This window comes from Erigeron canadensis, chromosome 7, assembly GCF_010389155.1.
Source record: "Erigeron canadensis isolate Cc75 chromosome 7, C_canadensis_v1, whole genome shotgun sequence".
In the NCBI taxonomy this organism is placed as follows: Eukaryota; Viridiplantae; Streptophyta; class Magnoliopsida; order Asterales; family Asteraceae; genus Erigeron; species Erigeron canadensis.
The window spans coordinates 1713240-1724104 of record NC_057767.1 but is presented as its reverse complement, the minus strand read 5'-3'; the positions used below and the strand labels follow the sequence as shown (position 1 = coordinate 1724104).

Below are 10865 nucleotides of genomic sequence, written 5' to 3'. Positions count from 1 at the left end.
GAAATTTTACACCTAAAATTAAGTGTCTGACAATTATACTCGTTTTTTTCAGTATTTTTTAATTTTAGGGTGAAGTGAAAACATTGCCCAACAATAATTTTGAAACGGATAAGAGTAAATTTTTTTATGAACCACAAGAACTACAGTTGCAAACTTGCATTGATGTATCCTCTTGTGATAACTGATAACCCATTATATAATACAATTTTTTAGCAATGTAAGCTCTCAAACTAACAAGCGCAACAAATGAAGATTATTGTTTACCACATAGTTTTAAATAGGGGTTTGGCTAACATTGTTGATCTGAATATTTAATGCATTCGAAACAAGACAATAGTTGTAGGTATTCGTATTGCGAAGTAAACAATATCCACATCATAGATTTGAAAGCCAACAGCCATAGACATCAGAATATATTTCTTTTTGTCAACTCTCGATATCATGGTTGTTGCGGGGAACAGCTGCACAAGAATGGTTCCAGAATTCAGTGATGCAGATCCCACACATCCTTGTAGGGTGCTTTATAGACGTATACTTGGTTTCAAGAAACAGATTTACAGATGAGTGATAACCGAGCCAATGTTGCAAAATCACTCCAGTGTTACAAATGCATGCCCTCTATACCCTTGAGGGTTGATTCAAAGTTTTTGAGGTTGCTGCTGGAAGCATTTCTCGAAACGGGCCGCTTCTGGTCTGAGGATATAATAGGTGAGCTCCTCTGGGCAGAGCTTGAACCTCTAAGGGCACCAGGGCTTGCATCTGTTGCGCGTGCACGGGTTGAGTCAGGTTCACCAGAAGTTAGCCTTGAAGATCCAGCTGCTCGCAAAAAGGTAGATCTTGATACCTGCAAAAGAGAGCAATTTGCATGAAACGGGTCAGGTCCTCCATTGACTTAAAGAATTGTAATAAGATGTCAACATGGACACAAGTTGGATAAGAAATCAATACAACTTCACAAGTGCCATACTAAAAATTATGTAACTTGGATTCGCCAATATACTAGAATACTATGTCTATGAAACACGATTGTGAATAATCGAATAGTATGGATAAAATGATTTGTTTATGCATAAAAAACCCTTTCGGTAATCCATTGGACTAGTTCCACTAATTATAATCGTTAACATTTCAGCTATTTTTATTTCATTTTGTCAGTTCAATCTGTAAAGGATTAAATGCAAATGAGGTAAAACTCTGCTAAGTGCGTGCATGGGTATCAAACTATTAACCAAAGAGCAAAGATATATACTTCTCGACTCATAGAGAGATCACTGGCGGTCGGAATTTTCTGCTTAGACAGGGTCCCAGAATTGGTTGTCCCAGGATTTCGGCTCCACGAGGGGTGTGCAGAGGACAAACCAGCTTGTCTTGTTTCTTCACCACCTGCAAGTATATATCCCTCGTCAGTTATCGCAAAATCATTTTAAATATCATCACTACATGATAAGATTCTCTAATATATATTCGTTAAATTTGGCAGAATAGTCAAATTAAACAATGATTTATGTGTCAAGGATCCAGAGAAGCAATAGCTGGGTAACACACAGTACAGCCTAACAAGAAGGCAAATAATAGCGTCCTTGGAGATTGATCAAAGACAACTTTGGGTCAACATGGCAAAATTTTAAAGTCAGATAAAAATATAAGGTTTGGTTGACCAAGAAACACTTAATTTGATCATACATAATTAGTATATCAAACATGATTAAAAAACTTCACTTAGGGTCCGGTTAACCTACTAGCAATAATATATTACTCAAACTAAATAGCCACATCTAGGCAAATGGTTTATTTATACAGTCATAAATAAATAGATTACCAAATTGGATACCATAACTTAATGAGTTCAACTACTTAAAACCACGATAGTCACCTGATTGCCTGTTCAGGCTAGAAACCACAGGAGGGACTCCAGTACTTGGTCCAGCATTAGCACCCTGGTATAGATTTATGTTATTCAAGCATACACAGCACTATGCACAATTTACTCAAAGCAGAAATAGAACTTACAAGAGCACGAGAAGGGGGATTGGCAAGCTGTGATTGCTGATATTTCAATATGGTCCAATCAAAGACATAATCAAACTGGAACCCTGAACCAATAGCACGTAGAATGCAACTAAACAAAACGTCTTCTTAACACATCATTTCAACTTTCAACATTTAATAATTAGGATAAAGATTCAAACCTTCACGAATAAAAAGATCCCGGAAGATTCTCTTTAGGTAAGAATAATCTGGCTTATCATCAAATCTTAATGATCGACAGTAGTGGAAGTATGATGCAAACTCAGTGGGGTAGCCTCGGCATAAAGCCTGAAATGAGGGGATATGTTTTGTCAATTCCATGGCCAAAAACTAGAGGTGTCAAAATTAGTTGAATTTAAAACTCTACACAAGACTATTGTCAACCATAGTAAGGATATGGACTGTTATTGCTTACTTCAATAGACGTCTGAACCTTCTTCTCACTGATCTTCTCGTATTTTTGTTTCTTATTTCCGGCTTTAAGTCCTTGCCATGGGAGACTGCGTTGTAGAAAAATACAGTCGTAATTAACTGTGTCAAATATAGATAATATAGACATACGAACTTAGGCAAAAATATCTACCTTCCTCTCAAGAAGTACATTAGAACAAAACCAAGTGATTCTAAATCATCTCTTCTGCTTTGTTCTACATGTATATAAAGACTAACTGTGTGAATCATAATGCATTTAATCAGATACTCGAATAACTGAGTGCAACACAAGCTTACCGATTCCAAGGTGGGTGTTCATGCTTGCATATCTAGCTGTCCCCGTCAGATTCTTGTTCTCTCTGCATTGTATGTTTTGTAGTGTAAGTACGAGTACATAATTAAAGATTACTATAGAGCATACAATGGTTGAAAATCTTGGATCTGCTACCAACCCCGTTACCTCAAAAAGAGAAGTGTAATCAATTGTAAATTTCCCTCGGGATAAATTTTTGGCTCAGACAGTTTTAATGATCATTAAAGGTTGATTTTGACCAAAAAAATGTTTAAATGAGAACCAAGGTGTGGCTGTTAAGATTGAACAAATTTAGTATGTTGACCTGTAAGGGATGTGCTGATGGGTTGTCGAGTCCCTATATTTCTTAGCTAGCCCAAAGTCGATGGCATAAACCTGTAGACACTCAGAAGTAGTACAAACAAACTTTGAGACAGCGTACAATCATAAACCGGGGTTGCAATTTCAAGAGTTTTCTTGTGAGCAAGTTTTATTCGGGTCACATATTATTTCTAACAGATAAACTTTAGTACATACAGCGAACTGCATCAACATATCCAATTAAAAAAAAATATTTCATTGTAATAACTGATAAGAGTATTAATATCAATTGGTAATTATATTTGATATTAACTATTACACAAACTACAGTAAAACAATATTCAGGATACCCAACCCGTACAAAAAGTACCACGATTTTTAGATTTTACTGTCATGCCATCTATAATTTTGGATGTTGACAGTGAAAAGGATAAAAATTAATATGGTATAAGACCTGATTGGCACGTCTCCCTAAACCCATAAGGAAGTTATCTGGCTTGATATCCCGATGTAAAAATGATTTACAATGAACAAACTCAACACGATTGATCTGTCATGAAAATAAACAGAAAACGATAGTGAGGAAACATACAACTGATATTAAAGGGCACAATCGGAACAGAAAACAACACACACACCCACACACACACCATTTGATCAGCAAGCATAAGAACAGTCTTCAATGAAAGCTTTCTACTGCAGAAATTAAACAAATCCTCAAGACTAGGCCCCAATAAATCCAGCACTAGAACATTGTAGTCACCTTCAACACCGTACCATCTCACATTTGGGATACCAGCTGACAAATGAGAAGACAAAGTAAGACAACATTGCAAAAACAAAAAAACAATAACGTAATTAACAACAAAGTGATGAAAATGTGAATTACTTCCTCCCTGAAGTATCTTGTACAACTTCGATTCGTATAGCAATTGAGGATGCTTTGTCTTGACGTTTTCCTGACAAGAGCATACAAACAATTCCCAATTACAACAGAATAACAATTGCAAAAGATAACTTAAAGCAATGTGTGGTCATTCTAGCAAGTAACAAAGTAAATAAAGCTACCCATAAATTGTTCTAAAACATATATACCTGGCAGAGACATACTCATAAAGAAGAGAAATAAACAAACCAACAAAAACGAAGTTGACGAGCAAGTAAACTGCCATATTTTATAGATATGCTAATTCTCCAAGATAATAGTCTACTTTCAGAACGTAAACCGAAACTCTGATTACGCTCACTTTCAGATTATGAAAAACTCCAAAACTGCCTTTTACAAAGACCACACTCTAAAATGGCAAGAGTTACATATCTGAACACCTTTTACATAGACTAACTTCCAAAATTAGCAAGATTGCGTCTACTATCTATTTTATCCCTAAAACGTTCTTTCAATAGTATACCACGGAAGCCAATCTTCAAACTCATTGTATCCATACATCGAATCTTTCCCCATTTTGGCAATTCACATCACAACAACTCGACACATCATCAAACTCAGAGCAAGTCACTTATGATCAAAAAACCCATCTCCAAGAATTATCCCATTCCAATAACAAAACAACTTACACAAACCGAAAAGTTCGGATATAAACAACTCGAAAGACAAGAACATTTTAACTCTACCCAACTAGCCACACTAAGTATCATTATATATATACATATATATACACATTCAAACTATATATCTAGACTTACTTCCTGCAAACATAAGTCAAACCCGCACAAATATATATATATATATAAAAATAAAATTTCAACTTTATTCATAGTATTAATTACCCACCAGCTTAATAGCAACTTCTTCATTAGTCTGAATATTAGTACCTACAAGAACACCCACAAATTTTATTACAATATATACATATATATATATATATATATTATACATACATATAATATTCAATAATAATATGCAATACCCAGATAGATCTCTCCAAAAGAGCCGCTACCGATCTTGCGGCCAAGTCTGAATTTATTACCAACACGAGGTTCCATCAAGAAACAAAAAGGTTAAAATCTTGGATGTAAAAAAAGGTTACCGATCAGTGAAAATCATGATGAACAAAATTGATATTTGATATGGGCTTTTAAAGTTGATTCAGAAAAATATAAAATTTACGGAAAATTAATGTAAATTTGGGGTGGAAAATAGGTTTTTTTTATAATATTATTAGTATTTTTAGGCTGAAATTAATTTGGGGGAAAGAAAAGGTATCATGATATCACTTTCTTGACACCCTTCTTGCCCTTTTTTTGCTATACTAAAATGTGATAATATCATATTTCAAGGTTTCTTTCGACAACCATGTGACTAAGAGGTGATTGATATGTTGATTTTGTGATTTGTGATGGTTATCTTATTATAAATTTCCATAATAATGTAAGTAATGAAAGAAAATATTTGACAAAAAAAATGGACTATAAGTTTTTTTATAGATAAAAATGTAGTTTTGAAAAATAGATAAAAATATACTTTTTCTTTTATTTTTAAATGGCAAATGGAATATATTTTTTTAAACTCTAGTTTTAAGCATAAAATCTATTTTATAAATAGGGAGCAAATTGCTTTTTTTTAAGTAAAGTAAATCATAAATATGTATCTTATATGTTTATAAAAAGTATATGTTTATAAAATAAATGTATAATAAGTTTTAATAAAGTATTTATTATTGTCTATCAGTTTTAAAAAAATAATGATAAAATAAAATAAAGTATATCTAAAAAAATATAACTATCATTGAGGTAAAACATAAGTGGTATCTCAGTCCTCCTATGAGGGTTTTGGGCTTGGGAAGACCTAGGTTCAATCCTTGTCGGAACAAGGTTTACTCTTATTTATCGTCGTGTCATTTGACGGATTAATAGGAGGTTTTCATTCCTCCGTGGTTCCCTGAAATTCGAATTGCATCCTGGCCGAAGGACGTAGGGACCGATAAGTGAGACGAATATGCTCTGACCATTCGAACGTTAGATATATGGTAAAGTTATTTTAAGAAACCTTTTTTTTCCGAGAACCTTTAGATATATGGTAAAGTTTGTTGATGCACGTTGATGTGACAACAGCAACTTAGATTTGATCTGTCTTTTAGATTAAGACATTATGTTATTTTATGTCGTATCTATATATGTAATTGATAGATTATGGACTTTATGTTTTGGTAATGATCGATTACATGTTTTGGTGTTATATATATGTTATGTATGATGTTTGTTGTGTGTTATACAAGTACAAACATAATATGTGTTAGGATTCCTTAAGATGAAACACTTAGGAATATAACCTAGTATTACATCTAACGAAGATAAGGAATATCTTCGTTAGAGGCAAACGAAGATAAACTTCGTTTGGTACAAACGAAGATTAACTTCGTTACATGGACTGGGCTGCTAAGTTCGTAAGAACAAAGCCCAGCAAGCCCAGTTTCGATCTGAAACATATATATACGAATGAATACCCTAAAATGAGGGATCACATTCGACATACACATACACCAGACCACTAAGTTCGTTCTATAGCTTATAGAAACGAATATAGCATCATACGGTTGATTATTTACTTGATAATTAGCGATATACACGTTAACTAATCAAACTAGTTATCTCGTGAGGATTCCGCACTCACGACATAATAATAGACGATCTCGAGAGCGATCTGTAGATATCGAGGGACTCACAAATATTTCTTCATGAAAATGACACTATTGGTATTTCTCATTTAAGAATAAGAAGAATGTAATGTTTTTCAGTTTTACTGTTGACTTTCGTTGGTGATTAATTTGAACTAGAAAATTTTGGACCCCACGTTGCGGGTCTCAATTCCTTTGTTGAAACGGTTCGTTATTTTAGTATATATGCCGTGAATTTTCAACAGCTTAATTAGCTATAATTTTGTCATTAATATGTTTGTTTAAAAGTATGCAAAACGTAACCCGTAGTAGAAACCTGAACGGGATGTGATATGACAAAAATATCAATATATCAATTCAGATATCAAGTGGATGCGATATAGCAAAATGCAAGTAGTGGTACGGGGTGTATCACAATAAGGTTGAATGACAAATAAAAAGTGTGAAAAAAACAACAGAAGTAACCCGTAATAAAAAATCCGAAAAGGAAAAACAAAACTAAAAAAGAAAAAGACGTGACAAAATCCGAACATGATGCAATGTGGCAAAATCCAAACTATAGGAAACGTGCGATGTGTCACTTTATAGCCGATGCGACGTGTCAAGTTTTAATAAGCATGGTGACTATTGATAACCATGCCAAAAAAATAAACGAAAGAAAAAACTCAAAATGGGATCCGTAATGTCAGAATCTAAATAGTGATGCGGGGTATATGATGAACCAATAGAAGAGATCATATACGCAAGAAAAAGGTATAAAAAAACCAAGAAAAACCAAAAGATAAATAACCTTAACAAAAATAGAAATAACAAAGGAAAAATTAAATTTTGTGTAAAAGTTTCCAATATATTAATTCAGAACACAAAAGCCAAAAACTATGATGAACACCAAGAAAAACCCCAAAATCCAAAATGACAAAATCTAAATAGTGATGTGGTGTATACGATGAACCAATAGAAAGAAAACACAAAAGCAAAAAAACTATGTAATAAACCAACAAAAACCGAAAGAAAATAACCTTAACGGGATCCGATATGGCAAAATCCGAAAAACGCGGGGTATAGGTGGACCAATAGAAAGAAAACACAAAAGCAAAAAAAACTATGTAGGAAACCAAGAAAAACCGAAAAAAAATAACCTTAACGGAGTCCGATATGGCAAAATCTGGGGAAAAACGCGGGATATAGGCGAGACCAATAGAACAGCGCCACGTGGCACGTGGCACTGTTCATAAAGTTGAGCCTTAATGATATTGTAATGACAAAAGTGAAGCCTGGATGAACATATAAAATTGTAAGATATTTTTTTGCCAATTACAATAGACTTTGGGATGTTTGATATAAGGGAATCAAATAGAATAGAAGTGTAATGAAAAATACAAGTAGTTCGAAAGATAATGAGTAGTTAAAAAAAAATAGATTATCTTACAAACTCATTCCCTAATAGGGTTGTTCAACCCATAAATTAGGTGTAGAACCCACTCCCAAAAAGATAGCTTAAAGGAGGAGGGGACATTTAACTTATAAATCACCAACCAATCTCATACTTTCCCGGTGTGAGATCGTAAGAATACCCCACTCTCTCAAAAGTCAATGTCCTCGTTGGTCACGACTATGCTAGTAACGGTTGACACCATTCTTATTTGGTCTAAGCCACCTTTCCGAGCTCGTTGGTCACGGTTGGCACCCTTCTTTTCTCAGGTCCAAGCCACCACTCCATAGGTCACCACTCCGAACGTTGGAACTTTGAAGGTAAGGTTGACTCTGATACTACATGATACAAAAAACAGAGAATGAACATAAGAGATAATAATTAAATTTAATACATATAACATAATTTAAAAAAAAAAGTTTATTCTTATCCATTCTCTATAATTTATAGAGAATGCGGGAAATGAATATAATTCTCACTTTTTTTATTCTCTTTGTCATTTTCAATTACAGGCAAAGACAAGTTTTTTTACTGGTCAAACTTACTTTAAATGAACGAAAGGTTGTTTTAGGAGACAATAAGCACTGAAAAGAGGTATTGTATTTATCTTTCGGATACGTGCCTAATTGTCATGTTAATGATTCATTTAATCCATGTGACATCCATGCATAGTAAATCTTATTCATTCAGAATTTGCATGAATGTTTTCAAGAAAAACATTAAAAATTTGAACGGATAATAAGATTTTATTACGAGTAAATTAATTTTGAGAGAAAAGAAATGAGAAAGAAGAGGTATCATCGTGATATCACTTACACATTTACACTAAAACTAAAATGTGATAACATCATTACTTCAAAGTTTCTTTCGGCAACTATTTAACTAACATGGAAATAATAAAGTTTATAAGGGTGTGAGGTTTGTAAAATACAAATTATGTTAGTACTTAGTGTTTGATGAATTAATTGGGTATTTGTGTAAAAATTGTTCACTTATTGTTTATAGATGGTGGCTGGCTCTAAGGGTGTGCAAGGGGTGCAATCGGGCTGGACCCCCTCCTTTGAAGGGCCCACTACCTGCAAGTGGTGCTAGTGATGCTGGAGACTACAACGTTAGGCGGTAGACGTTGAATGGAATGAAACTACCTTTTTAAAAGATAAAATGAAAGTGAGAAGTTAAAGGGTCTTTTTTTGTCACAAGAAAATGAGGAGCGGATGAGAACTTGACTGTGAATTCTTTTGGTCACCGAAATGAATGTCACCGGAAATGAATGTCAGAAGCAAAGGAGGAAGATGAACCAACCTTTTCGTTTAGAGTTCTGATTAAGAGGCCTAAAAGATAGACCTACTATTTAGCCTAACCATTAATATATTGCCATGTGTAAATGCAACTAATTAAATCAAAACATAAATAACTGTCTTCCCATTTTACTCCTAACAATATTAATCTACGCTACTTTCCTTTTGCTTTATTTGTTGGTTATCCATTTAATTAACATATTATTGATTTATTTATAAATAATATTAAGATTGACGATCTCAAAATCATCATTAGTTTAACAATATTATATTTAACGTTCAACTATTCATACCATTAACATTAAGTAGAACACGACATCACATCATTTAATAATTATTAGAACGGTAGGTGCGATGCGATGGTGTAATGGCGGAAGCAATTGTGGAGGTGGTGGTAATGTAATGGCGATATATTGTCATCACGCAAATAATAAAAATAAACTGGTTATACAGAATCGGGGAAAACAAATTATGATCCATGGACCATGGTGCCCTTGAAATACAAAGAATGTGCATCTGTTATATACAATAGTCACATCACAATATATAGTTCCAATTAATATTTGAAAAATATGTTAATTATATATTAATATAATCCTTTTATGATCATTATGGTTAGAAGAAAGAATTACATGAAGGTCAAGATGTATATACGTCGAACAAGTTTTAATATGGAGGAAACCTATGTATATAGGCGAAGAAAAGATTTAATTTTGGGTGTTTGTTCTATTGATGAAGATAAGGGTATATTAGTAATAACATAAAATAATTAATGGGCTTATTGTTAGGTTAAATTTTAAGTGTTTTTTTTTGCCTCTAAATCATTTTTATTTCGTTTATTATATTATTCTATGATTCTTTCAATTTAGTCCCTTAAGTATATAGAGCATTACAAATTATCGTGTACATGTCTATTTAATTACAATATGAACCCTCATTTCATATAAAACATAATATACAATGTGTTTTGAAGATTTTAATATATCTGAATAATAATAATAATAATATAATAATAATAATAATAATAATAATAATAATAATAATAATAATAATAATAATAATAATAATAATAAATGAAAACTCTAAATTTACTTACGTAATAAAAAAATTTCATATGGTATTATTCGTACAATGGTTGATCTTTCGTATTTAATTTTTGAGCCGAACCCCGAAAAGTTTTTACATTATCGGAGACGGCACTGTTTGTGGATGGACATTAATATTTTTGTTACCGAGTAATAACATTAGAAACTAATTAGTAGACCTACAAACATGTTTAAAAATTCAATAGCGATATATGACATGATTAGTAGTTAAGATTTAAATAGAGTATTTACGTGAAGTTAATGTTTTTCTCCTTGTGAATCTTAACTACTCATGTAATCATGTTTCAACATCAGATTTTTAAGTATAAGCATGTTTATTAA

The 10865-nt window shown here is 32.8% G+C and overlaps 1 protein-coding gene across 1 annotated transcript; it reads right to left on the bottom strand.

The window, feature by feature from the left end:
• Positions 1–231: 231 nt before the first annotated feature.
• LOC122606719 (casein kinase 1-like protein 2) lies at positions 232–5332 on the bottom strand. The gene is made up of 14 exons (XM_043779576.1): positions 5002–5332; positions 4866–4906; positions 3963–4032; positions 3724–3872; positions 3528–3623; positions 3078–3148; positions 2758–2819; positions 2612–2675; positions 2444–2528; positions 2190–2316; positions 2011–2093; positions 1874–1937; positions 1250–1383; positions 232–844 (listed from the first exon to the last, which is right to left on the bottom strand). The coding sequence occupies exons 1-14, from the start codon at positions 5075–5077 to the stop codon at positions 602–604; spliced, it is 1365 nt and encodes a 454-aa protein (XP_043635511.1). The 5' UTR covers positions 5078–5332; the 3' UTR covers positions 232–601.
• Between the last annotated feature and the right edge of the window lie 5533 nt (positions 5333–10865).

What these genes read in the sequence shown, in the direction of transcription:
- LOC122606719 (XM_043779576.1), bottom strand. Translation starts at nt 5,077, where the DNA reads ATGGAACCTCGTGTTGGTAATAAATTCAGACTTGGCCGCAAGATCGGT. An exon ending in TTTTGGAGAGATCTATCTGG is followed by an intron (nt 4,907 to 5,001) that starts GTATTGCATATT and finishes GTGTTCTTGTAG; the next exon opens with GTACTAATATTCAGACTAAT. An exon ending in ATCCCCCTTCTCGTGCTCTT is followed by an intron (nt 1,938 to 2,010) that starts GTAAGTTCTATT and finishes AATCTATACCAG; the next exon opens with GGTGCTAATGCTGGACCAAG.